Genomic DNA, 25,433 nt, shown 5'->3' with positions numbered 1-25,433 from the left:
GAATTGGATGAAAAGAGGAGATTCGAAGTCCAAGAGATGGGTAAAAATTACCTCAAGATTTAGCATTCTTTAAACATATACATATATATGCAGACATATAATTAAGACAACTTAGGTATTTCTTGAAAGATGGATTCACAGTATTTCATACCTGAATAAAAAACGAATCCTTTTCCAAATAATTAAAAGGTTATTTCATACCAACAGGACAAAGCTATCAAGCCATTCAAACCTTAACAAAAGAGCTACAAACACATGTGCTCCCTTTGATCTATCAGGAAACACCTCAAGGGTTGACCTCAGGCCAATACAGATGAATGCATTAAAATGGACAGCAAAAATGTGTACACAATAAACTATTACACTGATCACTTTTCCAAACAGCACACTGTTTGCTGTTGTGCTCCCACCAAATTAAAAATAAGAGACTACAAGGTATGCAGGAAAGGGAAGCCTGGAACAAGAAACGCTACAGGAAACTGAACCAATCTGTGCCTCTGGGATTAAGCAGTGGAAACCAAAAAAGCTAAGTATCATGAAGTGAGAAATGGAAGAATGCTACAGTCTTACTACTACTAACATAAACTGTCTCTGAAAGGCTGGCAGAGTTTGTGCTTTCATGTCTTCCTGGACTTTACAAATGATGATAAGAAAAGACTACTAAAAACACCTACCAGCCACTTTCAGTTTGCTTCCTAGTTGTTGTTATCACCACCCCAGTACACCTACATTGAGTTCATTAAGTCATTGGAGTGGTTCTGCTGATGTTTATTGGCAAAAAAAGGACTACATGGCAAGTTATTATTAAAAGTTTTTTCACGATACCAGATACGATACCATTAAAACAGATTCAAAGTGGTACTGTAATAGAGGTGAACTGCTAACCTTGCCCCAGAGTAAGCAAATCTAAACCAACAGTCAAAAAACCAAACCAAAACAGTCAAAACCATGCTTCCATAAAAACAGCACTAAGAATAAACACTTTCCTGTAATTTTAGTTGCTTCCCTCACCAGTCATTATGTACTAATGAAAAATAAGCTTTGTAAAAGAAAACCAGCAGTTTTACAACTCAACTTTGTAAAATAAAAACCACTCCACTAACTTTGCAGTGGTACAAATGGAACCAAGAACACTACAGATGCTGGCTGCTGAATTTCCATATACCCATTAATGATTTCTGCATGCTCTCATTTTATGTTTCACAACCATCAAGCACAAATTATATACAGAGGCACTGGAGCTGACAGAGTAGGTATATAGATCACCACTTCTTTTAAAAAATTATCTGTAGGAATCTCTTCAGATTTATATGTGAAATAGAACTATCTCAAAACAAAACTTTGGGATCAAAAATATTCAGTGTTCCAGCCAATTATAGCTTGTGAATGAAATGCAGACTTCTGACTGCTAGGGAAGACCAATTGCTGAGATGACACTGATTTGTTATTAGGTTGATGAGTTATGACACATGCACAGCCACAACATACAAGTCACAGTGAAACCATATAGTCTCATTTAACAATACATCAAATGTAGCCTGCAATTCAAGTTGCACTTATGAGAAGAGGGGAAGATTCCAACAGATTACTACCCACCAATAAGGACTACCTACTATGTATAGCTTGTTTAATAACATATAGAAGTACCTTTCTTTAACTGTAGCACAGAAGGAGGTGGTGTGGCAACTTTCATTGCTAGCCCATAGGCTCCCCGGAAAGAATGACTGTCCCGAACAATGAAAGACCCAGGTTCCTTTTCCTTGAGAACAGCAATGGCTGCAAGGGATTCCAGCAAAGAGAGAGAAAAACAGTTCAAGAACAATGCACACACTCAAAAAGTACAGAAGTGCAAATGTATAATGAATAGGACACCAGAAAAAGTGAGATCTTTTTCTCTATCCTCATTGTTGTAAAACAAAATACAATCAAGCATATTTGGGGGACCTGAGTCCACCTTGTCCAAATCTCACAGACACTTATTTTAAAGGAAGCCTGAAGTATAGAACCCTGATTTTTACTGATTTTTAAACTGAGAAGAGTGCTCAGGTCCCAGCCATCAGCACAGCTTCAAAAAATGCTAGAAAAAGACCAAATTTGACTGGACTCCTTAATTGACTGTTCACACAGAACATGGATATTATGCATATGAGGCACAAAGGCATATTTTGCAAGGCCTGAACAATGTTTACAAAAGCAAAGTTTCTTTTCATGAAAAAAGGGGAAGTAAAAAAAATCAGGAAAATGCAGACATAATTATCTCTGTCAAAATGAGTAAAGCTAATGTATGCATTCTATTCTCTTCATCTGTCAGATGGCAAAGGAAAGACCCTTTTTTCACAACAACAGATTTTGTTTAGGGAGGATAAAGGTGAATACATAAATCCCTGCAATTAAGCAGTACATAACACTTCTAAATACAGAGGGATACAGTAATGATTTGTCACAGGAGCAGTCTATTAAACACACGGAAAAGAACAAATGCCCCCCTCCTCAACAACAGTACCTTAAAACACTTTTAAAAAGTTTTACTTCAAGGATGAAAAGAAGCATATTAAAAGGCTCGGAAGACATTTGTTTCACTTGTTCAAGCAGTTAGGTTTAAAATTGCTTTGTATCTACTTCCCTCTTTGGACACACATCACGTCAGATATTTTTCTGCACATTTAAAGACTCAGTTCTCAATATGGTTGGTGAGCAGATAAGGCAAAGGGGACTGGAGCGAAAGGAGCAGCAAAGTATAATCCAAAAACAAATTAATGTTCTGTTTTCTATGATCTTTATTCCCCTGGCATCATATTTACCACTACACAAGAACATCCTCATCATTTGATCTAATAACTAGACAGACATAACAATTCATCATTTGCCAATAGCTGAACTTCACACTATTTTGGTTTAGCATGAACATCCTTCTTACCGCAGATTTACTAATTTCTCCTCTTCGAGAACCAAATTTTAAAAAATCCCAGTTTAAAATTCTGACTTATCTCATTAATCACAATTCACTATAGCTGATTATTACTGATAAACACAAGCGCAGTCAGACCAACTGCATTTGGAAAGCACTGTCAGAGACTGAAATGTTATAGTTTCATGGCTGAAACACTGTTTTAAAGGACTTCTGCCCATTATGGCAAAAGTGTGTAATGAAGCTGCACTGCCAAAGACCACCCCACCCTGAACGGGCCTCCTGACTGAAACCCTGAACTGTGAGTTAAGCCATCTAAGAGAACTTGAGATGAGACAGAAGTGACAAGTTCTTCTCAAGTTTGAGAAGAAATGGATAAGGTTGGGGGAGAAGGATGCATTCATAGGAGTGCCAAGCTCAGCAGCTGTCCTGAAAATCATCCCCAGCTGGCTTCGGGGTAGAGGCCATAGCCCACAGGCTTATCTGCAGCCATATTTGCACAGACTCCTCCTCAACCAAGGTGGGAGGAGCAGAGTTTTGGGTATATGACATGACCTCTGGTCAGAAGCGGTGAACTTCCACCCTCCATTACACAAACTGGCTCAGCTGTAAAACCCTCCACCCGAGGAATGCCACATCCACAGGACACATACGTGAGAAGCAGCTGAGGAAGTGTCATAATCCAAAGACCCCCAAAGCACTCCCCAGACTCATTCCTGAGGCCTTGCACCACAGCACTACACGATGCAAAGCAATGCAACCGATACAGAGTCTTGCAAGAGACTGTATCAGACTTGTCTCCCTTCAGGGGAGGTACCTAGGCATTCCCCACCTGGCTCAACTTGTATTAATCTCAGGATTCACACAGGGGTGATGTATTTCTACTTAATCTGTTCCTGTCACTCTTCCTGTCCCCCCACAACCTCTTTTCCTTTCTTCTTTCTCTCTCATTTACTGCTAAATAAAATATATCAAGTTTTTGGTATCAACATTTAACCTTGTTTGATTTTAGTCTCGTTTCACAGAATATTCAAACCCGAAGTTTCTATCCACAATCTACTGAGTGCTCACTTTGCTCCTCTATTATTACTGGATTGTAACAAGCACCCAGTGTCTTTATATATATACTCTTGCAGGGACAGTGTGTAAGTTCATAGAATCATGGAAGAATGGCCTTGATTGCAACGGAGCTTTAAGATTATCAGCTTCCAATGCTCCTGCCATGAACAGAGACAATTTTCCCTAGGCCAGAGCCATTTCCAACCTGATCTGAAACATTACCATGGATGGAGGGCATCCACAGCTTGCTCTGGGCAGTCTGTTCCAGTGCCTCACTGTGGGATTGCATTTTATAGAAATGGTTTGCTCTAGCTCACCCCTGGAAAAATGTATGGTTTATCCAAAGTCTGTACCCTCCCTGCAGTATCCTGTCTCTGTAACCTCACTGGTTGGAGAATGTTACCGCGCCCCTTTGAACCTCTGTGTTAAGAATGCTAACGCAAGGGGGTTCGCTCTCTTTTGCCCCTCTTCCCCCTGGAGGCCTCCAGACGCTCCCCTTCCCTCTCCCCTTTTCCCCCTCTCCCCTTCCCTTCCCTTCCCCCTCTCCCGCAGGACCACGCTCCCTGCCTGGAGTGAGACTCTGAATAAACCCTCATCTCATCAGCACCTCAGCAGCCGTCTGAGTCTCTTTGCCTGCCAGCACGGGAACTCCCAGCGACCCTAGGACCCGGGGGGCTCCCGGGGGACCCCCCCCGGGAGCCCCCCAAAATTTAAACCACAACACCTCACCACGCTCACAGTGGAGAATTTTTTTCTAATATTTAATCTAAACTTACTATTAATTTGAAACCATTTCATCTTGTCCTGTCACCGCATGTTCTTCTAAAACGTCCCTCTCCATATTTCTTGAAGACTCCCTTCAGGTACTGGAAGGCTGCAATTAGATCCTTTCTCCAGACTGAACAATCTCAATTCCCTCAGCCTTTCCCTCATAGGAAAGATGCTCCATCCCTCTAATCAATTTGGTGGCCCTCCTCTGTACTCACTCCAACAGGTCTGTCTATGTCTTTCCTGTATGCAGATGCAGTACTCCAGGTGCTCATAGGTATTCATTTTCACATAGGTAATAAAAGCTTTCTTCAGTTCACTGAATAATACATCAACATATAAAAGTACTGTATCTGCATCATACATCATAAAGATGTTGTTCCTTGGTAACGACCTTTAAGAAATCATGTTTGTCACTTGACATTGAAATTCAGGCTACAAAACAACTGGTGGGTGAGGATGCTTTTGTGATGACCTAGCTGATGAATTATTCTGAGATCATATCAGAACAGCACACTTATACTCAAAAGGTTTCAGAGAGCAGACAGCTGCTTGGTATTGTTTCATGCATATCTGCCATTCAAAAATCTGAAGCTTCACAACAAAGAGCATTTGCAAAAGCTACCACAGGTAGATCTATATTACTTCATAGTTCATTCAGTTAGGCTAATAATTTGTCTGATTAACTGAATATTTTTCAGGAGTATCTGACTGCCTTCCACACTCAAATTCAGCCTTTCAACAAAAGAAACTAAGAGGGGTTGGGGTAGGTGTGTGGCCCTTCTAGGTTTTATATTTCTTTTAGAGATCAGGTATGAATCTAAAATTAGGACTTCACCAACTAGCTTTCCTATGAATGGAGATGTCAGAATATGTATCAACTGATATACCTTGTTCTCTTGAAATATCTGGCTTATACCAGAACTTGGATGTGTCCTGAACAAATTTTACGGTCACATACTTATCAGCTGTGTTTTCTGTAAAATAAAAGGGAAAAGAAGTCAAGAATTTTTTTAAATACAGAAGTGTTTTTACTTTTCTTTCCAACTTCTGATGACCATGAGTAGTCAAAAAACTCATCATTAAGACAGTTTGGAGAAACTGAGCTGTTTTAGAACCAGCAAATATAATAACACACTAAGATTCTGAAAGCATGTTTGAAGTGTCATTTTGCAAAATCCATAAAATATTAAAAAATTTTAGTTATAAAGCTGTATTAAATATGAACTTCTCAACAGGGCCCAACAAACACACATGTACATTTTCAACTTTTCTCTGCACAACTCTAAAAAGTGCAAAGAGAAGCCAGTCCTTTCTAAAAGAAATTGGAGTCAACACTGGTCCTTTGTAGTCTGACAGTTGAAAAAGTAGGCTGCTCAATGACTGAGTTCTAGGAAGCACAGGAAGAAATCTGAAGCCTTGTTTTCTAAATAATGCATCCAGGCCAGTGAACTGGCACCATTTACTGCAATCGTTCAAGTCCTCTGTGACATTTTCATTCCACTACTTTTTTTTTTCCCCTCTCCACTTTTAAAACCCACAAAATTCTTTTCATAAACTCATACACAATCTAATGTATTTTGCATTTGTCTGATACAGAACCTACCTGGCACTGGGGAAGGGCTTAACATTTTTGAGAAATCTGGGAGGACATTTGGAAAGGGAATGCTGATTGTGCTTCCACTGTGAGGGCTAGAGAAGCCACTTGAAGAAGGTGACACAGAGGCAAAGGAATGTTCTCCTTCAGAGGACCTCTTCTTCTCTGGAAGAGGAGGTTGAGCCTGTAAGTTCCCTCCATGGTGATGCAGAACTGCACTGTTTTGGCTGTTGTGTCCAGAGGCCACTGTAAGAAAGTTTTGTGTAAAAAAGTCATTGTCATCAGCCCTTGCCACTGACAAGGTCAGGGTTTTAGATGTGCTAGCACTGGCTTTGCAAGCAGCATGTGTCTCCTCTCGGGGGGAGCTACTGTCCCTGGTACTGCTATAGCTCAGGTAAGCATGGGTACTGCTGCTGCTAACATGTTCTTGGCGTGGCTCTGCTGGTGAGCTCTCCAGGTTGCTCAGAGTGACAACTTGCAGTCCTGGAGTTTGGAAATGAGACAGGAGAGAGACATCCTGAACAGCACTTGAAAATTCAGAGGGCACAAGGTAATCTCCTGGCTGCCTGGTGTTTCCCATTGAATACTGGGTTGACAGGGAAGTTTTAGAGCTGCTTTCAAGCCAAGGACATTCTGCTGCAGAAGAGCTGTAAAAAAAAAAAAAAATTGAACACAAAAATAAAACAACAGCCAAATCATTCCCTTAAAGCGTTACTGTACAACCTGTACTTCAGTGATCATTGAAAGCAATGAAACATCACACCCAGGACAAAAATCTCAAGGTGCTCTTTGAAAATATGCTGGACCAGGTAATGCAGCTGGATCAACAGATTCCAGTCTTATCCTGACCAGTAACTTCCTCAATGCAGGTCATTATGTTCTGCCTTATTTCACCCTCCACCTAGCCATGTTGACAGCATAGTTTCTGAGTTTGAACTGTAAACCAGTCCATGAAATTAATGACAGCTAAAAATACTTCTCTTTCTCCCTGTTTGAGGGGGTTAGTTTTAATATGAATCAGTTTAGTGAGGCTGTTTGCAGCATTGCTTCACAGTGGTCCTGATGAGTTAAAGTGCTACCTGAAAAATAGCACCAGAAGGCAACAATTTCTTATGCCAAAACTGCATAGAAGTAGAGGTTTATGGAAGAAACCTGACATGGCCATTCCAGTTCTTACATGCAGAGTGTCTTATGCTCACTAGAATAAAAATTAAAGAAATGGCCTGAAGAGGTGGTTATGCAACATCACACAATAAATCAGTAACTATGATAATGGTGAGAAGTCTGTTCACAAGGAGTGACTTCCAAACCAGGTCTATTTCAATACAGTTTATATTATTAAAAAAAAGAAAAAAAGAAAAAAAAGAGAAAGTATGCAGATCCACTGGTTAATTTATTTGATGGAAAAATTCTGATTTATAAAATTTAATATTTCAATAGTAAGCATTATATTTTTCTACTGGGTAACAATTCTACCTGTTCAAGTAAAAAATAAAAAAAAGTCCTACCAAAGAAGAGCAACTAAACTTCCGATAAAATCATCTGATAGAAGTTTAAGGTGTCTCATTGCTTCTAAAAATGAAATGCCCTTAGGCTGTAGCTGGAAAATATTACTAATATTACCAAATCCAGAGACAACAAATTAATTGGGAAACGCAAAGGCAAGGGGTTGACATAAGATATATATCAAAAAAAAGAGAATTTTTACTTAAAAGGGAGCTGTGGAAATCAACGTTAGTAGATTTACACAGCTCAGATTAGAAAGGCCATTAAGGAAATGGAAGGTAAGCAAATTGAAGAAGACATCACTGCAAGAAAAATCCTCTAGAGCTGTAGCTATCTGCTAGGTAAAATAAAAAAAACATAGAAAAAATTTAGAAAGAAGGGAACAACATTTTCTAGATAAAGTCTGAAGTAGGAATGTAAACTTGATAATGACTGAATTGTCTGATAAGCTTTTAACACATAGCCACTTGTAATTGTTACATTGCCTCCTCAGCAGCAAATACCAACATATTTTGTTCTGACTTACAGTTCATATTCGTAATCACTAAACCAAAACATTCTTCCACAGTCTCAGTACTGATTGAAAATGAAACCAATTGGATTGGAAGATAAATAAAAGATAAATAGGTAATAAAGTACATGAAGTACTCACTGACATTCTGACACTCCAACCAGACGTATTTCCAAATTCTTACTGTGAAAAAGTATCCAAGTAGCCAAAAATGAGAATAGGATTACCAGCCAGAAAGGAATCTTTTTGCAGAGTGATAGAGAAGGTAACTTCTTTAGGTGTAATGTACCACCTTGTCTATTGAGTAAATATAGCGCACAGCTAATGCTTGATCATGCATTGTTATGGTCTTCTGAACATTCAAAAAGTAACTAGGGACTCCTTGTTTGTTTGCTGTTTCTTGCCATTTCTTAGCTTATGCTGCAAGCTCCTTTGGACAAGGATTACTTTGTATATTTATACTATTCACACTCTTGTCCAGAGCTCTACATGTTTACCACAATTTTAAGTATAAAATAATAAAATTTCTAAGCCTGCTGAGCATATGAAAGGGAGTCAGCTATAGACTACCAAAGCAAATCTACTGACGCTTTACTGACTAGAAACATGTCTGCAGCAAGGAGAGTGCTCCCCTTCTCTGATACACAACTTATTCCAATGTGAGACTTAATGACACAGCTTTAAGTAAAACATCAGAGAAGCCAGTTAAGCACAGAGAAAAATATATATGAGCTTGTGCTAGCACAAATAACAACTGAGGTATAAAACTCTATTTATTTTTGTCTTCCCACTTATCTTCAAAGCTATGCGTGTCCCCGCCATAAAAGTAGCTGTTAAAATCCAGCCAACAGACAATATCAGTATTAAATGCCACAACCCACCTCAAAGTTCTTGGAAAATGGTCTGCAATGAAGATGCAAGCATAATGTCTCCGCTGGGAATTATCATTATGAGAACAAAACAATAATGTAGGAGAATCTTTTCCTACCTTTCTGCCCCTGGAATAGGACTGCTACTTGCAACAGTACATGAAGATGCAAAGCATTGCTGAAAGGAGGGATCAGTCTGCATGTTGGCTCTCAGCAAAGACGAATTAGTGCCCACAGTGCTGTCAGACATCATCATAGAGAGGTTAATGGCTTCTGTGTAACTTTGAGATTCTGCAGCAAAGAAAAAAAGGAAATGCGAATTTGAAAACAATATGCATTTTTACAAACCTTGTACGAGGTACAACATAAAAACAAGTGTTCATGAAATAGTCTGGTTTTCTCTTAACAAGATTATAAAGAAGAGGTTTTGTTTGTTTGAGCAGTAAAATTATATTTTATTTCACAAAATTATGTTGATGGCTGAAAACATCCAGCAGGTCAAATAGCAGAGAGAACAGAGATTACAAAATTGCTACACTCAAACTGTTTGATCAGTTCTCCAGAATACATTCTCTAGCCCTAAAGATGAGAATGGACCAGTTGTTCCAAGATGTTTCTCATTTCACAGTCCACAGTGTTAATAAGGTATGTCTAGTCAAGTGCACCATTTGCACTTAAAATACCAGTAGAAGATTGGGTGTCCTAGTCTCAGCAGTAGGGGGCATGGTCAGGACCTGGAGTTACTGTATACTACCTCGAGTCATTGCTGGCGGTGAGGGGAAGGGAGTCTATTCCAGGGAGAAAGGTCCCTTCTGGTTAAACAGAAGGAACAGTGAGGTGGTGGTGCTGGCAAGCTGGACAGAGGGTCTCAGGTGTGGCTCAGGTCAAGCTCTTCAGTGTGCATTTTTCCATGTGAATCACTCTCTCTTTTCCTAGTACTGTTGCTCTAATTGTTTGTTTTTTCATCTCATTGCTGTTTTCAGTAAACTGTTCTTCTCTCAACCCATGATCTTCACTTTTTAATTCTGCCAGCCCATTCAGCCCACTTGCTGAATGGGGCAGAGGACCTGGTGGATAAGGACACAGATGACTCTGAGGTACTCACAACCTTCTTCATTTTACTTTATCAGTAAAACAGGCCTTTGGGAACCTCAAGTCCCTGAGACCATAGGAAAAATCTGAATCAAAACATACCGTCCGTGGAGGACTAAGCAAAGGAGATCTACAACAAATTGAACATATTTGAGTCCATTGGGGACTGAGAGGTTGAACACACAAGAGCTGAGGGAGCTGGTTGATACCCTGCAAGACCATTCTCAATAATCTTTAAAAGGTCTCAATGACTGGGAGAGATTCTTAAGAACAAGAAGGGAGTAGGGATCACTCATTCCTCCAAGAAAGGTATGAAAGATAATCAAGGGAATTGCAGGTTTGGTTAACCTAACTTCTGTTGTGTTGCATTTTTAGGTTATGATTTATTTCTGTATTGTGCTTGTTATATTTGGTATAATCCAGGCACACCTCTGTCTCTATCCCCAGTTATAGTTTCACCCGGTGGTTTGTTAAGGCTCTGGGACTCCACCTCCCAGCTGTCAATTCTCCCTAATCCTATCCCACTTTCCAGACTTTTCCCTATCAATATCCCTCCGTAAGCCAACCTCTACCTAATCCCTGCCTTGGAAATCCCCTAATCCTCGATGCCCCATAGGCCCACATGACCCTTTCCCCCCCGTCCATCTTATAGGCCTCATATCCATGTCATTCCACCCTATTCCAGTCCCTTACTTATAACCCATTAGTTTGTGATCTTTTCCCCCCTCCCCTTTCTGTGAAAGCATAAACCCCCCCCAAAGCCTCTGCCCGGGTTCTTGGGGCTCCAGCTTCTGCTGAATAAACATAGCTTGCACTCAAGTCCCGTTTGCTGTTGTCTGTCTCTGCGTTGACCTGTCGATAACTGGGACCAGCAGAGCTCACCGGGGGAACTGCCGCAGCCCAGTTGCCGCCTGGCAGGAGCGTCCCGAAAATCAGGCACCACTTCAAACCTCAGTTTCTGGAAAGGTGATGGGGCAACTAACCCTGGAAACCACTTCCAAATACATGGCAGAAAAAGGATTGAGAGTTGTCAGCATGAATTTATAAAGAAGGAATCATGCACATCCACTGAGATAACTTTCTCCAGTAAACCAACTAGCTTAGTGGCTAAGGCAACAGCAGTGGATGTTCCTTATCTTGACTTTAATACGGCTTTTATTGTGGTCTTCCATAATATCCTCATAAACACACTGACAAAACAAGGGTTAGATAAGTGGAAGTGAGATCTAATAAAAACTGGCTGAATATCTGGGCCCAGAGGCTTGTGATCAGCTGCCGCAGGTCCACTAGAAGGCAAGTCATAGCATTATACCCCAGGGCTGTTATTAGGATCAATAGTTTTCAACATCCTTCATTAACAACGTTGATAATGGGATGAAGTTTCATCACCGAGTTTTGCAGTCAACAGAAAACTGAGGAGTCATTGGCAAACTAGATGGTTGTGCTGCTATTTAGAAGTGGGTGAATTAGGACAAAAAGAATCTTAAATTCAACAAGCAAAAATACAAACTCCTGGAACTGAGAAGGAATAATCTGTGGCATAAACACATGCTGGGGGCTAACTGGCTGGAGACAGTTCTGTGGAGAAGGACTTGGTGGTTCTCATGGACCATGAGCTGACCATAAGCCAGCAATACAACTCCATGGCAAAGGTGGGCAATAGTATCCCAGCCTGCATCACAAAATGTTGCCAGCAGGTCAAGAGAGGTGATCCATCCTCTCTGCTTAACATTAAAGGCCACATATGAAGCTCTGTGCCTATCTATGGGCTCCTCAGTGCAAAAGAGACAGGGATTTGCTTGAACAAGCCCAGCATAAGGTCACAAAGACACCATCACTGGGACTGAAGCATCTTTTATAGGAGCAAGGGCTGAGTCACGAACAGCTGGGACTGTACTGCCTGGAGAAAAGAAAGCTCAGGGGTATTTTATCACTGTGTATATAAACCTGGTGGGAAGGCATGAAGGTGCCTTCTGCTTACAGGACGACAAAAAGACACAGCTGGGGTTGAAAGGCAGTTTAGCAGCACAGAGCAGCACATGGTTTACCTGTTGTGCTGGTTTTGGCCAGGGTAGAGTTAACTTTCTTCATAGTGGCTGGTATGTGACTGTTTTGGACTTGTGCTTAACACAGCAATAGTAATACAGAGATATTTTTGTTATTGCTGAGCAGGGCTTACACACAGCCAAGGCCTTTTCTGCTTTTCATACTGCCACACTGGCAAGGTAGTTGGAAGTGCATGGGAGGCTGGGAAGAGAGACAGCCAGGGCAGGTGACCCCAGCTGACCAGAGGGATATTCCAGCCCACATGACATCATGGTCAGTACACAAAGTGGGGGGGAGGAAGGAGGAAGGGGAGGACATTTGGAGTGATGGTGTTTGTCTTCCTAAGTGACCACTACATGCGATGGGCTCTGCTCTTCTGAGAATGGCTGAAAATCTGGCTGCCCATGGGAAAAAGTAAATTAATTCCTTGGTTTGTGTTGCTTTTGTGCATGAGGCTTTTGTTTTCCCTCTTAAGCTGTCTTCATCTCAACCCATGAATTTTCTATCCTTTACCCTTCCAATTCTTTCCCCAATGCTAGGGGTTGGAGAGTGAGCAAGCAACTGCATTGGCCTTGGCTGCTGGCTGCGTTTAAACCATGACAGCTGTGGAGCTACCGTTTTCAGGTGTGACTTTGTCCATACCCCACAGACAAGAAGCAAAACAAACTGTAACCTCTATTTTCTAATAACCTGAAAACAGCACCAGAGTAAATGGCTCCTAAACTGACTGAAATGTGAAATATGTTCAACTTAATTATACTAGATATAAAACTATAGGATATAGTTAAATAGATGCATTTAGATGAGGAATAATGTGGATGTATTACTACAGAGCTTTATACAGGAACAGTTTTGCCTCGTTTTTTAGAGGTACATTTAAATAGCCAGTCAAGCTCTAACGGGGATTATATTTAATTATTCTATATCAGTATTAAAAACTCAACACCTATTCACATAGGTCCAGGCTCAACCATGAGCCTGTTCTCCATGACAGAAGACTATAATACTACAAATACTTGTACAACTGAATAGCTTCATTCACCTGAATAGTCCTACTGACCTCAACACTGGCAAGACTGAAACCCAGTAAGACAATCACAGATGAAACAATCTCTAATTACTGTCTCTTGAGTTGATACACTTCCAAAGAAAAAGGGAGGGGAAAAAAAGAACCCAAAACCAAGGAAGTCATTGAACAATTCCATTCCTACAAAGAGTTAAGATCACACTAATGCATCTTTTCTGTAAAGAAATCTTCCTAATGAAAAAAGCCACTGAAAACAAGTCAAAATGAGTATTGTTTCCCTTCAAGTCATGGCAGAGTTTGGTTCTGCTATAACTTGAATGAGGAGTGTGGAAAGTGTGCAAAAGATATGTCTGAGACAAAAAAATCTGCAAGTTAGCACTCTAACTATAAACCATCTGAATTCATCACATAGCACACATTGTACAGAGCAAACATTTAATTGGATGAGGGAAACAGAAAACTGCCTTTTAACAGAAACTGTCTTTTAACCATACCATTACTTTAACTATATTCACAGCAGCCATAGAAGTGACCTTTAGGAAATACTGCAGAAATGTTTAGTGTTAAAGAGCTACAGACATCCGACTCTCTATTTATCTACCAGATCAGCTACATTACACTCATCCTCATACTGGTGCAAACAGAGTCAGAAAAGCTGGCTGCACAAACCATTGCTGGTCAAGGTATGCTGGTCAAATTGATGTACGTATGAAGACTACTAGAGCCTGTGCAGAAACACAACTTGGACAAATCTCCAGAGACCAGCATTTGACAGAGACTCTCAAGTGCAACAGGCATCTCATCTCTGCACATGAACTTGCCCAGATGCTTTCCAATTACATTGCAGGTTGAGATGATTCTGCTTCTGAATGCAAGATGTTAGTGCATTGCCCACAGGAACAGGAATTACAACCCCAGGCTTATCTCCATATGTTTGCTTGTTTTCATGCCTCTGTATCTTCCTGATACCAGACAATACAGGGGTGTCATTGGAATTCAGTTACCAAGAGTCTAGGGGCAAGAAGGGGAGTGGCACTCCTTCTGAAATAGCTTAAAATCTCCCACCCTAATACGATCTCAACTACGTGCATAACAAATTTACACAGCAAATTCCACTCCTTCTTCCACAGCACTTGCTTGAAAAAAAGGGACCAAGGCTAGATTCTTCCCTGTTTCAGGCCTTGGATTGTTGCTATTACCTTTACAGCTCCATACACTGCATGAGGGAAGGACCACCATTACGTGTCATGCGCACAGACGCGTTTCACACCCCATTTTCACAGGTGTAAAATACTAACACAGAGTGAAAAGCCACTGGCAGCCAGGCATGTAAACTTCAGAAAAAAACACAAACTCAGTACAATTCTTCCCAGGCTAGAAACAAGTATATCTTAAAGGAACTTCCTGTGAAAGCAGCCTTGTTTTTACTTCAACTGAAAACAAGCCTGCTAGATATTTCAGCTATGTTCTCTCATTGTCTGATGCAGAGTTCACAGGTCAACTGTTAACCCTTTATCTCACAGAATCAGTAATTCTGCAATTTCATAACTTCTACAGAAATAACTAGCCTGGCACATTTGACGGAAAGCAAAGCACCAGTGCTTCTTGGTTCAGGCCCCTACCATGCCATTCATAGCTGTGAAAACACGGACAATGTAAAAGTGCAGCTCCCCACTTCAAGCAGTGACATGATAAAGCCAGGATCATTCATGTTTGTATCTCTTCATGCACCCAGACCTACATTTACCATCACTGATCATCAACTTTCAAGGCAGGACCTTAGTAAGGAGATGGACTCTTTGTACCATACACTACTGAAAAATGACATTAAGGAAAAAAAATGAATACTAATTCTCTCAACATGCAAGGTACAAAATATCTAGCTCACTCTTCTACCTGGCAGCAACAGGTAAATCCTGTAACAGTTGCAGGGTTTTTTCAGCTGTAAGCAGAAACTGCTGGGTGTGCCAATGACAAAGCCATATAAAGTAAGACCTTAGAGATCAACCAGTATTTTAATCCACTAAATGTATCTAAACAAAGAAGAAAAAGGAACCTGCCCCCCCCCACCCCAAAAAAACCCTACCTCTTACCCACATCATGGTCCAGACAAAAGATAGGTATTGTTTTCTTTTCTTGCAGCAGGTAAACGGCAAAATCACCTCACGCCTTTACAGACAACCATCCAACAATGGCAGGGAAATAAAAGCAGTCATTTCACTACAATACCTTGTATTTTGGTAGGTTCTCATACATTTCAAACTTTCTAGTCCTTTTCATGGGAAGGTGATAGTTAATGTGGATTGTATCAGCTTGAAAACTCAAGTCAAGATCCTCAGTTACATCTTTTGGGGAAAGAGAGCTTTAAGTCAGTGTTCTGCTTCCAAAATGCTGAGCTCACTACCTCACAACTACCCAAGGCTAGCATAAAAGCCAAATGAACAGAGAAAAATAATACTGCTCTGAAGTAAGCAGAAGTAATGGCTTACTTGAGCCAGTTAACAAACCAACACTTTTCCAAGTCTATTTGCACTGTAAGATTCTTACGGATTATCTATCTTCCCTTTCACTCCCTTGCTTTTCCAAATACAAAGGTGCCAAATTTAGTAAGAGTGACCAAACCTCTCTCTTGCTTTCAGTCAAAGTATTAAATTTACTGAAATTCTGATCTTTTAAACTTGTTACATTCTGCTTTCAATGTCACAAAAATACAATGAACCAAATTATTCCCATATATCAAACCCATCAATTTTAGTCACACTGTTCCTTCCTTTTCACAGAATATGTGGAAATCAATAAAGGATGCTTAAAGTCTTGTTTTTTATACCTTCAGATACCAGGGAATGGATTAACTTTGTGTCTTTTGCACAGTATATGCTTTCCTATTCAACATAAGCAGTTCCACTTCCCATTTAGAAGTACGTCATGTACCAACACAGAGACACCTGCGGTTCCCACACCTCCCGAAACCCACTAATACCAAGCAGAGAAAATGTAACAGGATTTTTTCATGTTTGTGAAGGAAAAGACAAAATTACTATTGCTTGGAGGTTCTACTAATGCGTATTTGCGTGGACCAACTCTCTTTGCAAGTAATCAGGCTGAACCTGGGGCAAGTCACTAACACAGTGGCTCTCACATCCAGGTATTAACCTCTCTGCACAAAAAAAGGTCAGCTTCAGTTGCTTCATCTGAGAAGAATCTCAGTGGAATATGTATTAGATGCTTGGATATTACAGAAAATACAACAATGGAGTGGCTGACAATCTCAGAAATAAAACAGCACATCTGGAGAGGCAGTGAAGTACTTCTCAGAGACATTTATTTGGTGGAAGAAAAAACATATTCAACAGTTAGAACCCAAACTACTAGTAATTAAATGTAATGCACACTACAGTACAGAAGTTTTTTAACTGCATCCAGTAACTTACTGTATGTATTTAGAAAGCATTCACTGTGTTTTGGGAGCCTTTCATATGTATTCAGAATTTTAAAAAAAATCATTCTTGCCTTATGCCCTAAAGAGAGCTGTAAATCATCCATGTCGCCCCTTGAGGAAATATACTTGACACAGCAGTCCTCCCCAGCAAGCACTGGGTGAGGAAGAATGGCATTTCACCACCTTAAGGGGAGACTCTGGCCTGCAGGTAAGATGCATGACATAAGTGGGAGTGTATTGGTACATTCTTGTGTTCTGCAACTTCTAGCTCCCTTAATAGCCTGCAAGTAACAGCCAAATGCAGCATATGAAGCTATACCAGGTGTCATTTTATCTCCAGGCAACCACAGGCTGACACAATTAACTGCACTTACCTCTGCACATCGATCAGAATCAAAAGGATGGTTTACCAGACCACATTTTACCCCCTCCTAAAGCCTGGTACTATATGGCTTCTTTTCTGACAAAATAGCTAGACCGTTTTACAGGTAACTTGGTATCATACATTCATTCAAACACCAAAATACAAGTAACTGCTATTTGCTGGAGAGAATTAACAATACAGCATCTTCAAAGCAGTAAAATCCCTATTATTACTTTCTGAAAGGCTTTCTTATACTAATTCATTTCATTCTCCCAAGTAGTACCAGGGGAAAAAATGAAACTTCCCCAAGCACTAAAGCAATAAGTTGCATGTCTTTTCATGTATTTTAAAAGATCTTGCAAGATGCTGTGCTACTGATTTTAAGAAAGCTTTGCTGTCTTAGGAATGCAAATCAGCTGCAGAGGCATGTCCTCAAGACTTCCAGATCACATGTAACATAAAATGTGACATTTGTTAAAACACTCCTTAGGAGAGAATCACTATCAGTACATAACACATAAACAAGAGAATCCCTATTCTGTCTCTATGTACAGCAGGTTATTCAGTGATGGAAAAAAAATAAATCCAACGAAACAATTAGAACACAATTATTAACATGTCCACACTAAGTTTACACAGAAAATTAGTAAAACGGCTTTAGACAGACAATTCCATTCTTATCATGGCTTCTCTCATAATGGAATTTCAGACATTCACATTGCTGAATATGACAATTTTCATCAAACTGTAAAATTAAATTGCAGTCGTTTTAGAGAAGAAAACAAAAGAATCTACGAAACATGCAAAAGGTACCTTCCAATGAACAGTAATACTTTTTCAGGCAGAATGCACTGGAAGACCAAGCACCTTCCAAGAAAAGAGTAAAATATCAGCCTTGTGCTCCAAAGTTCATTATCTGTGAAACTTGCTTGAAATGTTGGAAATGCAGGTCTAAGACATCTGTGCTGAACTGGAAAGTGCCACTCATGTCTACTGAGAGACACACTGCAAAATCAAAGGAAAGGAGGCAAGGGTGAAGGTAGAGGGGGAAAACTGAGTGAAAGAAGAAGGGACAGAGCTTGGGCCTGACTTTCTGACACTTCTGAGAAGCAAGCACAAAGACTCAGTGACATTTTCTATTTGTGTTATGACTCTATATACTTTTCCTAAAGTGAAAGAGAGGGAAAGGAGGAGTTTAAACTCCCCTTTTCCTGTCTCAGTCCAGTTCCCTGGTGCCACAAGGAACCAGAGAGGTCCTACTAATGCAGCTTTTGATGTCTGAGGCATACATGCCTCAGAGAAAGAATGGAAGCAATCAAACTGATGTTTGGACATTCTATTAAAACTCTCACTTTGGTCCTGTTGTTCTGCTGTGAGAAAAATTCTGCCTAAATGCAAGAATCTTCAATCTCTTCACTTTTCTAGTCACTTGCCTGCAACAAAAAGCTGAACCCAGCTCACTGCAGCCTTTATAACAAAAGCGTGGGCTGCTTTTTGATTTTCAAGTAGTATACCTAAACCACTTTATTTTAAAACCAGAAAAAACCTGACTTTTCAAAGTCTGCTTTTAATAATCTGGAATTGAAACTGGTAAAAACAAACTCAGTTCAGTTTATCTTCTGTATCACAAAACACACAACTGAGAAGTGAAGCTCCTGCAATTTTTTTCTTGGTCTCTCTCTCGAGAACCATTTTAGGGTTGCAGTCTTTACCCAGCATGTGCTGCTACTGCCTGAATAGAAAAATTGTTTGCATTAAGGCAGTAGGAACCAGGCTCTTTATTCTGGTGCATCCTGTACACTATACCACATCCTGTACACTGTACCATATAATAGCTGGCTGCTCTAAGACTCTATTATATTTTCATGGAAAATTCAGATCTGAAGTAAGAAAGTGAGAGTGTTTTACATGTATTACACAAATACACTTTGTCTTGGATGTACAAATTAGACAAACTACCCTTCCAGTGCTATTGGCACGATAACGTATTTTTCTCATTAAGTAAGAAAGCAGGAAAACTATGCCACATTCCTCATTTAGGAAATACTCGCAATTACAAAATCTTACACCTTTCATGCTTTTGAAAAGAAAATCAGTGCTGCTATAACATTACTAAGAACTCCTCAGGGGAGGAAAAAGACAGCCTGGACAATTTTTTTCTACGTAGACAGAAATTACGTATACTCCAGGCAGCCCTCAATTTTTCTACTTTGAAAAAACCCCACCACGACACACAAAAAATTACAAGGCTTCCTCGGCAGAAAAGCGACTAAACTCTCGAGCCTTGCCTCATGTCGTCAGTCATTCCTCAGCGACTGCAGAAAACTCGCATACTGACAGAACTCATTGTCTGCAAATCTTCTCAGTTTCTGCATAGACTCCCAACGTTGTCACAGGGCTACAAAAGGCGTAACTCTTCCTCCCACTTAATTTCTACAGAGCTCGCAGCAGCAGGCCGCAGGCTCCGTGAGTGCTCCCAGCTCCCCACCCCGACAGCAGAGCAGCCCCGGAAGCCGCTGTCTGAGGCTGGTCGGCTTTAGTGAACTGCCGCCGCCCTCCCCTTTTCTCGGGGTCACGTTTCGCTGCCACTGCGGGCAGCGCGACCAGCCAAACACAAGAACAACCCACAAAACGAGTTTTCAGACTTAGGAACACGCTCAAAACAGGGGGGCAGGGAACCACAAACCTACCTATGGAAGCCATCGTGACAGCTCCTCTCGCACGGGGCGGTGCGAAATCGTCCTTCCCTCCCTCCGTGCCGCATGTTGCCTGTGGCTCACCGAACCGAGGCAGCCGGGCGCGCCGCCCCTCCACGCAGAGACTTGAGAAAAACTATTTCCCGCATTGCCGGCACTCTCCGCTCTCCTTCCCGTGTTAGAGCTTCACCGTAAAGTGGGCGCCAGTGTCTTCGGCGAAAGAAGCAAAGACTCCCTTGGCTCAATACAGCCACTTAGATGAAGAATAGCCAGAGTTCACTTCATCCGGACAGAAAGTGATTCCCCGATAGTTGTTAGATTAAGCTTCCCGCTCGCTCTTCAGCTTGACTGCCCACTCAGTGTATGCCTGCTGCGCTGACTCCACCTCATTTGCGTTTAGCTTGTTCCCCCCGCCGTTTTTCCCCGCCCGGCTCCCACCGCCTCTTCCCAGCAGAACGCCGCTCCCAACGGGTCCTGTGCTCCGCGCAGCGCCGCGGGGGCGGGAGCGAGCAGCCAGCACACGAGCCGGGGCGGCTGAAGGCTTGGGCTGGGGGAGGGATGGGGGAGGGGGTGTAGTATTTAGTTGATTTTGGAGGGGGTTTTTTGAGCGTTAGGGGGCGGGTGTTCTTCCCCCACCACTTCATCTGACCTCACTTGCTTCTTTCAGAGAGATGCAAGACACGGAACCGAGAACTGCCAGATTAGTGCTCTTTAATGTTGACCAAAGCCCAGTTACTCTATTACACCAAACTGGCTCAGCACTCTCGGATAAATTTAGCATCCAGAGCCCTGAATAAAGTTTTACTCACTTCCCAAGATCAGAAAACACGTGTAGTCTTCCTGTGCTGCATTCAACATTCCCCTAGCATTGTTATGAGCAGGTTTTATTTACAGGTCAGGAAGACGAGTGGAAACATTGCAGCTCCACAATGAGCAGCACATTTCCTTTTTAGATGGTTCTTCAGTGCCTAGCACACCGTATTTTCTGAAAGGATGACTGCAGGAAATTACTAGATCTAGACAGAAACAAAGATAACCATTTAAAACTTTCCCATAATGAATTACTCTATTGCTTTCAAATTTCTACCAGCACCATGTTTTGAATGCATGTACGAAACCATTTCAATAATATTAAAATACACAAGGCGGCTTGGTTGTAGAGATGAGTACTGCTAAACTAACATTTTGCTTTCTCCCACAGACCATAATGTAAATCAAACTATTCCTTTATAAGAATATTCATTCCTACCACTGTTTTCCTTCATAGCAGCTGCTCCTATTTAACATATTGCATAAAGATTGCACACAGAAGAACCAAATAGCAAAGGTTAGTTATGATATACACCAAATTATCAGGTAAAAAGAAGGGAAAATCCTTGCCATAGGGTCAGAAGAGGTTATTATGCAGCAGTTCAGAACTGACAACAGTTACTTAGATTAATTTATTATACAACTTCACTTTGTCTTTGATGATTCCTGGTAGAGCCAGATGCAGTCAAACAGTCTTCACACTCCTATGAACAATTATGATTAGAGAAAATTTCTCTCCACAGAAAGCATCCCCAACTCTGCATAAAAAGCACTCTTATCACAGGACCTTTGCATATCTCGTTTCTTTCCTGATTTTCAAATCTTGAAAGCTTTGCTTGTTTGGCTATTTACAATTGCTGAATTAGAAGGGAACAAGAATTGTAACCTTTAACAAAGAATAGTAACCTTTAACAAAGAAGATGACAGTGGTCTGAGATGACATATTAAGAAGTGGTTAAGTAAGAAACTTACTTTCCAAAGTATTATAAGGATGTAATGTAAACAGAAATCATGTAATTAAAAATATTAATATACTTGAGTTTTGTCAGCATTTATCAAATTCACCCTTTCATAAGATTTTTTTGCAGGGATCCTTCTAACAGACTCAGTTATACTTAAGGGGCTACTTATCAAAAAAATCCCTCTAACATGGACAGTTAATAACAAAAGGATGCACAAAAAAAAAAAACAAACAAAAAAAACCAAACCCTCACATTTTGCTTGCCTTTCTGTCACAAATTCAAAGTTTCAATCAGATGAGATTTTCTTCTCCAAAGAAGAAAAAAGTCTGAAATTCTAAAGCCAGAAGATAGAAGGGGGAAGGCTGATTGTACATGAAAGAAGAGTTAGGAAAAGAAGGAAAAGCAGTGTTGGATGTCAAGGGTGAGGAACTGATTGGGTTTAGGTCAGCACAGTGTGTAAGATACTGCCACATCAAAAGAAGAAAGTCTGTTATTTGGCAAGAAGAATTAGTTTCATGGCTGTTCCACACACAGCACAGCAATCAGGATCAGGTCTTTCAATTTCTGCCAGGTGCTACCAGTGTACAGTTCTCCTAGATATAGTATGTAAGATTCCTGGTTTGATCAGAACCATCACACTGCAAAATCTATCCAACAAAACAGTTTAAAATATGGGGCTTGAATTGTAACATGCACCTTTCTCCAACAAGAACCGCTGCAGCAGAGTGGCTATGCCATGTCCTTCATACAAATTCAGCAAACTCCACAATTTGTGAAGAAATGTAATGCATTTCCCTGCTACTCTGATGATTAACAGTAATGTGGGAGTCAATGTCAAGTAGATTGTTCATTTCAGATTTTGTCTACAAATTGCCTGAATATAAATGGCTTTGTGAAATAACATGCCTAACTCAGGCTAAGAAAAACACAGATTAATTTGGTGTTCTCCTCCTCTGTAAGAGGGAATAAACATGAAGAGAATTAACATAGGGGAGAACAGCATCTTAAAAAAACAAAGAGCAATATGACCTTTAGACTATAAACAAATAAGTGGAATTGAATGTGTATTTCCTCTTTGTTCCCACTCAACACTGGAAGGTCTGTCATTCTGAAACTGCAAAATATCTTTAACTTGTGAATGCAGTAGACAGACCCTCCCAGACACTCAAACACAGGATCATTTTAAAACTGCCTTTTTTTTTTTTTTTGAAAACCATGCTCACAGCTCTGTTTTGATTGCTGGAGCTTTCTTCTTCAGCCTTCCCTCAAACTATATGGATTACTGTGGCACATCACAGTTATCAAGTGCCGTGTCATATAGCGGGAGGCCTGGTCCTGAAAGAGTTGAAAAAATTTCATAGAACCATAGCAAGAGCAGTAGTTGTGCCCATATTTTTTTGTTAATTTAACCTTTTCCAGACAAAGTGACTAGTGACATCTCAAAAATGCTATTCCCATGCACTGCAAACAAGCAACCTCAGGTATGTGTAAAAACAAACACACCTGCCAGGTTGCCTGCTCATCCAATCCTGTGTTTCTATTAAATTGTTTTTAAGTTTCTGTCCATGGCTTATTGTTTGCATCTTCAAATGAAGCAAATATTAGTGATGGATTTCTCAGCTTCAAATTATTTTGTTTTTTTATATATGTGTAAGACAGTCTTCATCTATATTTCAATGAATCTATACAACAGTAGTTATGTATCAAATGCCTGATTTATTTGGGGAAATGTATTACTTTTTCCCATGGAAAGGGAAAATAAGAGAAACCAAACTCTCTAAAACAGAATGCTTTAAAAACCTCTCAAGTAATCACTTGTTCAGTGGTTCTTAGCGTGAAAAAAGAAAGAGGAAAAAAACCAAAACCAAACCACCACCATCCACCAGTGTATTATCAGGATGTATTTCAAATTTAAATGAAGAGGCACGTATGCTTTGAGACCATGATCAAGTAACAACACTGAACTATTGTATAAACACATTTTTCCCATGTAATATTTGATTATATAAACAACTTTTTTTTTGCATTTGGAACTTCAGAATTATACAACTTATTTTATTGCCTGAATTTTAAAATTTTGAGCTCTCCCAGATACTAGTGAGCATAACAAGAAACTGTGTTCAGCACCCTTGGAAGTGTCATCTTATTTTCAACTAATAAAGGCATATTCCAAGCATATCCAATTATCTTGGATGGCAAGTATTAAAAAAAACACCCACATAATAAACAGTAGATAATGCTACAGGTTTCTCTCAAGAGAAGATGCCTTTGAACTAGAGCTACAGGAAGGATATAAGCTGCAGGCCACACAAACTTTCAGATGTATTGGTTCCTGAATGAAACTGCAACCGGCAATAACGTCGTACATATAACTTCAAGATTTTTCTCAGTTACTAAATCCTTTTGGAATAAGGCAGCTGTTTCATTTTCAATTCACAGTGCTATGAAAAGTTAGTCAAGACAAAACAAGTACCAGACAAACTGGAATAAAGTGCAGTGCCCCCAATAAGGGAAGCACTTACAGGGTGGGTGGGTTCTTGACGAAAAACCTATCAGCAGTTGCTTGATTTCATATTACTAGTGAGGGATCAAGGATCAGTCAGACTTGTTGAAGTCCCATTGATGAAAGATATATAACATGCAAGAGACTTTAAAGATGTCTCAAGCTAGAAACCTTATTTCATATGAATTCCTGTAGGAAAACTCTTTTGTCACAAGATCTGCCATTCCTTTAATGCAGTTCAACATTTGAATTCAGGACAAAATGAGTGGATGAGAAAGTAGAGAGCCTCTTGCTGTATTTAGGGTCTCCACCACTTGGATGCTTATTTCCCTGTGAGAAAACTTAATTCACATCTGCTGGTTTAAGCAGAAGACTCCATCTAACTTTTCCAAAGTGTCTTTGTTCAAATGGATAATGCAGGCAGTGCCAAGGGACCACTTGAGAGGGCCATTTTTAGAGGAACAGTCTCTGTTCACTGTTTTGCATATCTATCAGCACTTCACTCATGTGGAATGAAAAGTCATCCATTAAAACAAACAAACAAAAAATAAGCAATTGTCCCACTCGTATCAGCCAAAGAAAACTCACATTTATATTGTCCCACTCGTTTACCATCACATACTATCTGCCATGGACTTGGCACAGCCTAGTTTTTTATATTCAGTAATTTATGATTATATTCCTTTCTCCTCTAAATCAATGACATTTTAGAATGTCTACTGAGTGGCTAAAATATGTACAGAGTTTGTAAAATTTTATGTAGAAACATGTAACATAGCTGTAAGCAAAACCTGTCCATATATAGCTAGCTAAATAGATTAAACTCAACATAATTTCAACTGGTGTATCTGCTTTGCATTAAATCATAAATTTCCTCTCTCTACTTGTATTTTTATTTGTCATTGATAACCTCAACAAATAAATTAAAAACCCCTAAAATAAACAAAATATCCAAAAAAACCTTAAATACAAAAATTGCAATAGCAAAAATGAAAATGCACCTGTTTCCAGGAGGACGGAGCTTATGATAACCATCCACATAAGTGGATGCACTGATGTTGTAAGCAAATGAACCCAGAACTGGAAAAGTTTTTTGGACATATATAGCTTACATAAACAGGTAAGAGGAGGAGAGAAAGACAGGTATAAATTAATATTACATAAAAGCTTTTCACATTATTGAGAAAAATTTTGCCCATTATAAACAGGGAATTTTTCCCTTTCACAAATTAGTTTTACTTTTATTCCGAAACTGACCTTCAGTTTAGAACCCTGA

The 25,433-nt window shown here is 40.1% G+C and overlaps 1 protein-coding gene across 22 annotated transcripts in view; it reads right to left on the bottom strand.

The window, feature by feature from the left end:
• Positions 1-25,433, bottom strand: part of TNS3 (tensin 3) — a 211,629-nt gene that overhangs the window by 14,529 nt on the left and 171,667 nt on the right. For 21 of the 22 annotated variants that reach the window (XM_063404585.1, XM_063404548.1, XM_063404628.1 and 18 more), the window contains 5 exons: positions 9,338-9,509; positions 8,491-8,532; positions 6,342-6,979; positions 5,626-5,712; positions 1,648-1,776 (listed from right to left, as the gene is read on the bottom strand). In XM_063404585.1, coding sequence (XP_063260655.1) covers positions 1,648-1,776; positions 5,626-5,712; positions 6,342-6,979; positions 8,491-8,532; positions 9,338-9,509 — 1,068 coding nt within the window. The remainder of the gene's footprint in view (positions 1-1,647; positions 1,777-5,625; positions 5,713-6,341; positions 6,980-8,490; positions 8,533-9,337; positions 9,510-25,433) is intronic. The other variant, XM_063404521.1, reaches the window with a different exon arrangement.

This window comes from Prinia subflava, chromosome 1 (assembly GCF_021018805.1).
Source record: "Prinia subflava isolate CZ2003 ecotype Zambia chromosome 1, Cam_Psub_1.2, whole genome shotgun sequence".
Taxonomy (NCBI): Eukaryota; Metazoa; Chordata; class Aves; order Passeriformes; family Cisticolidae; genus Prinia; species Prinia subflava.
This window is presented reverse-complemented; position numbering and strand designations above follow the sequence as displayed.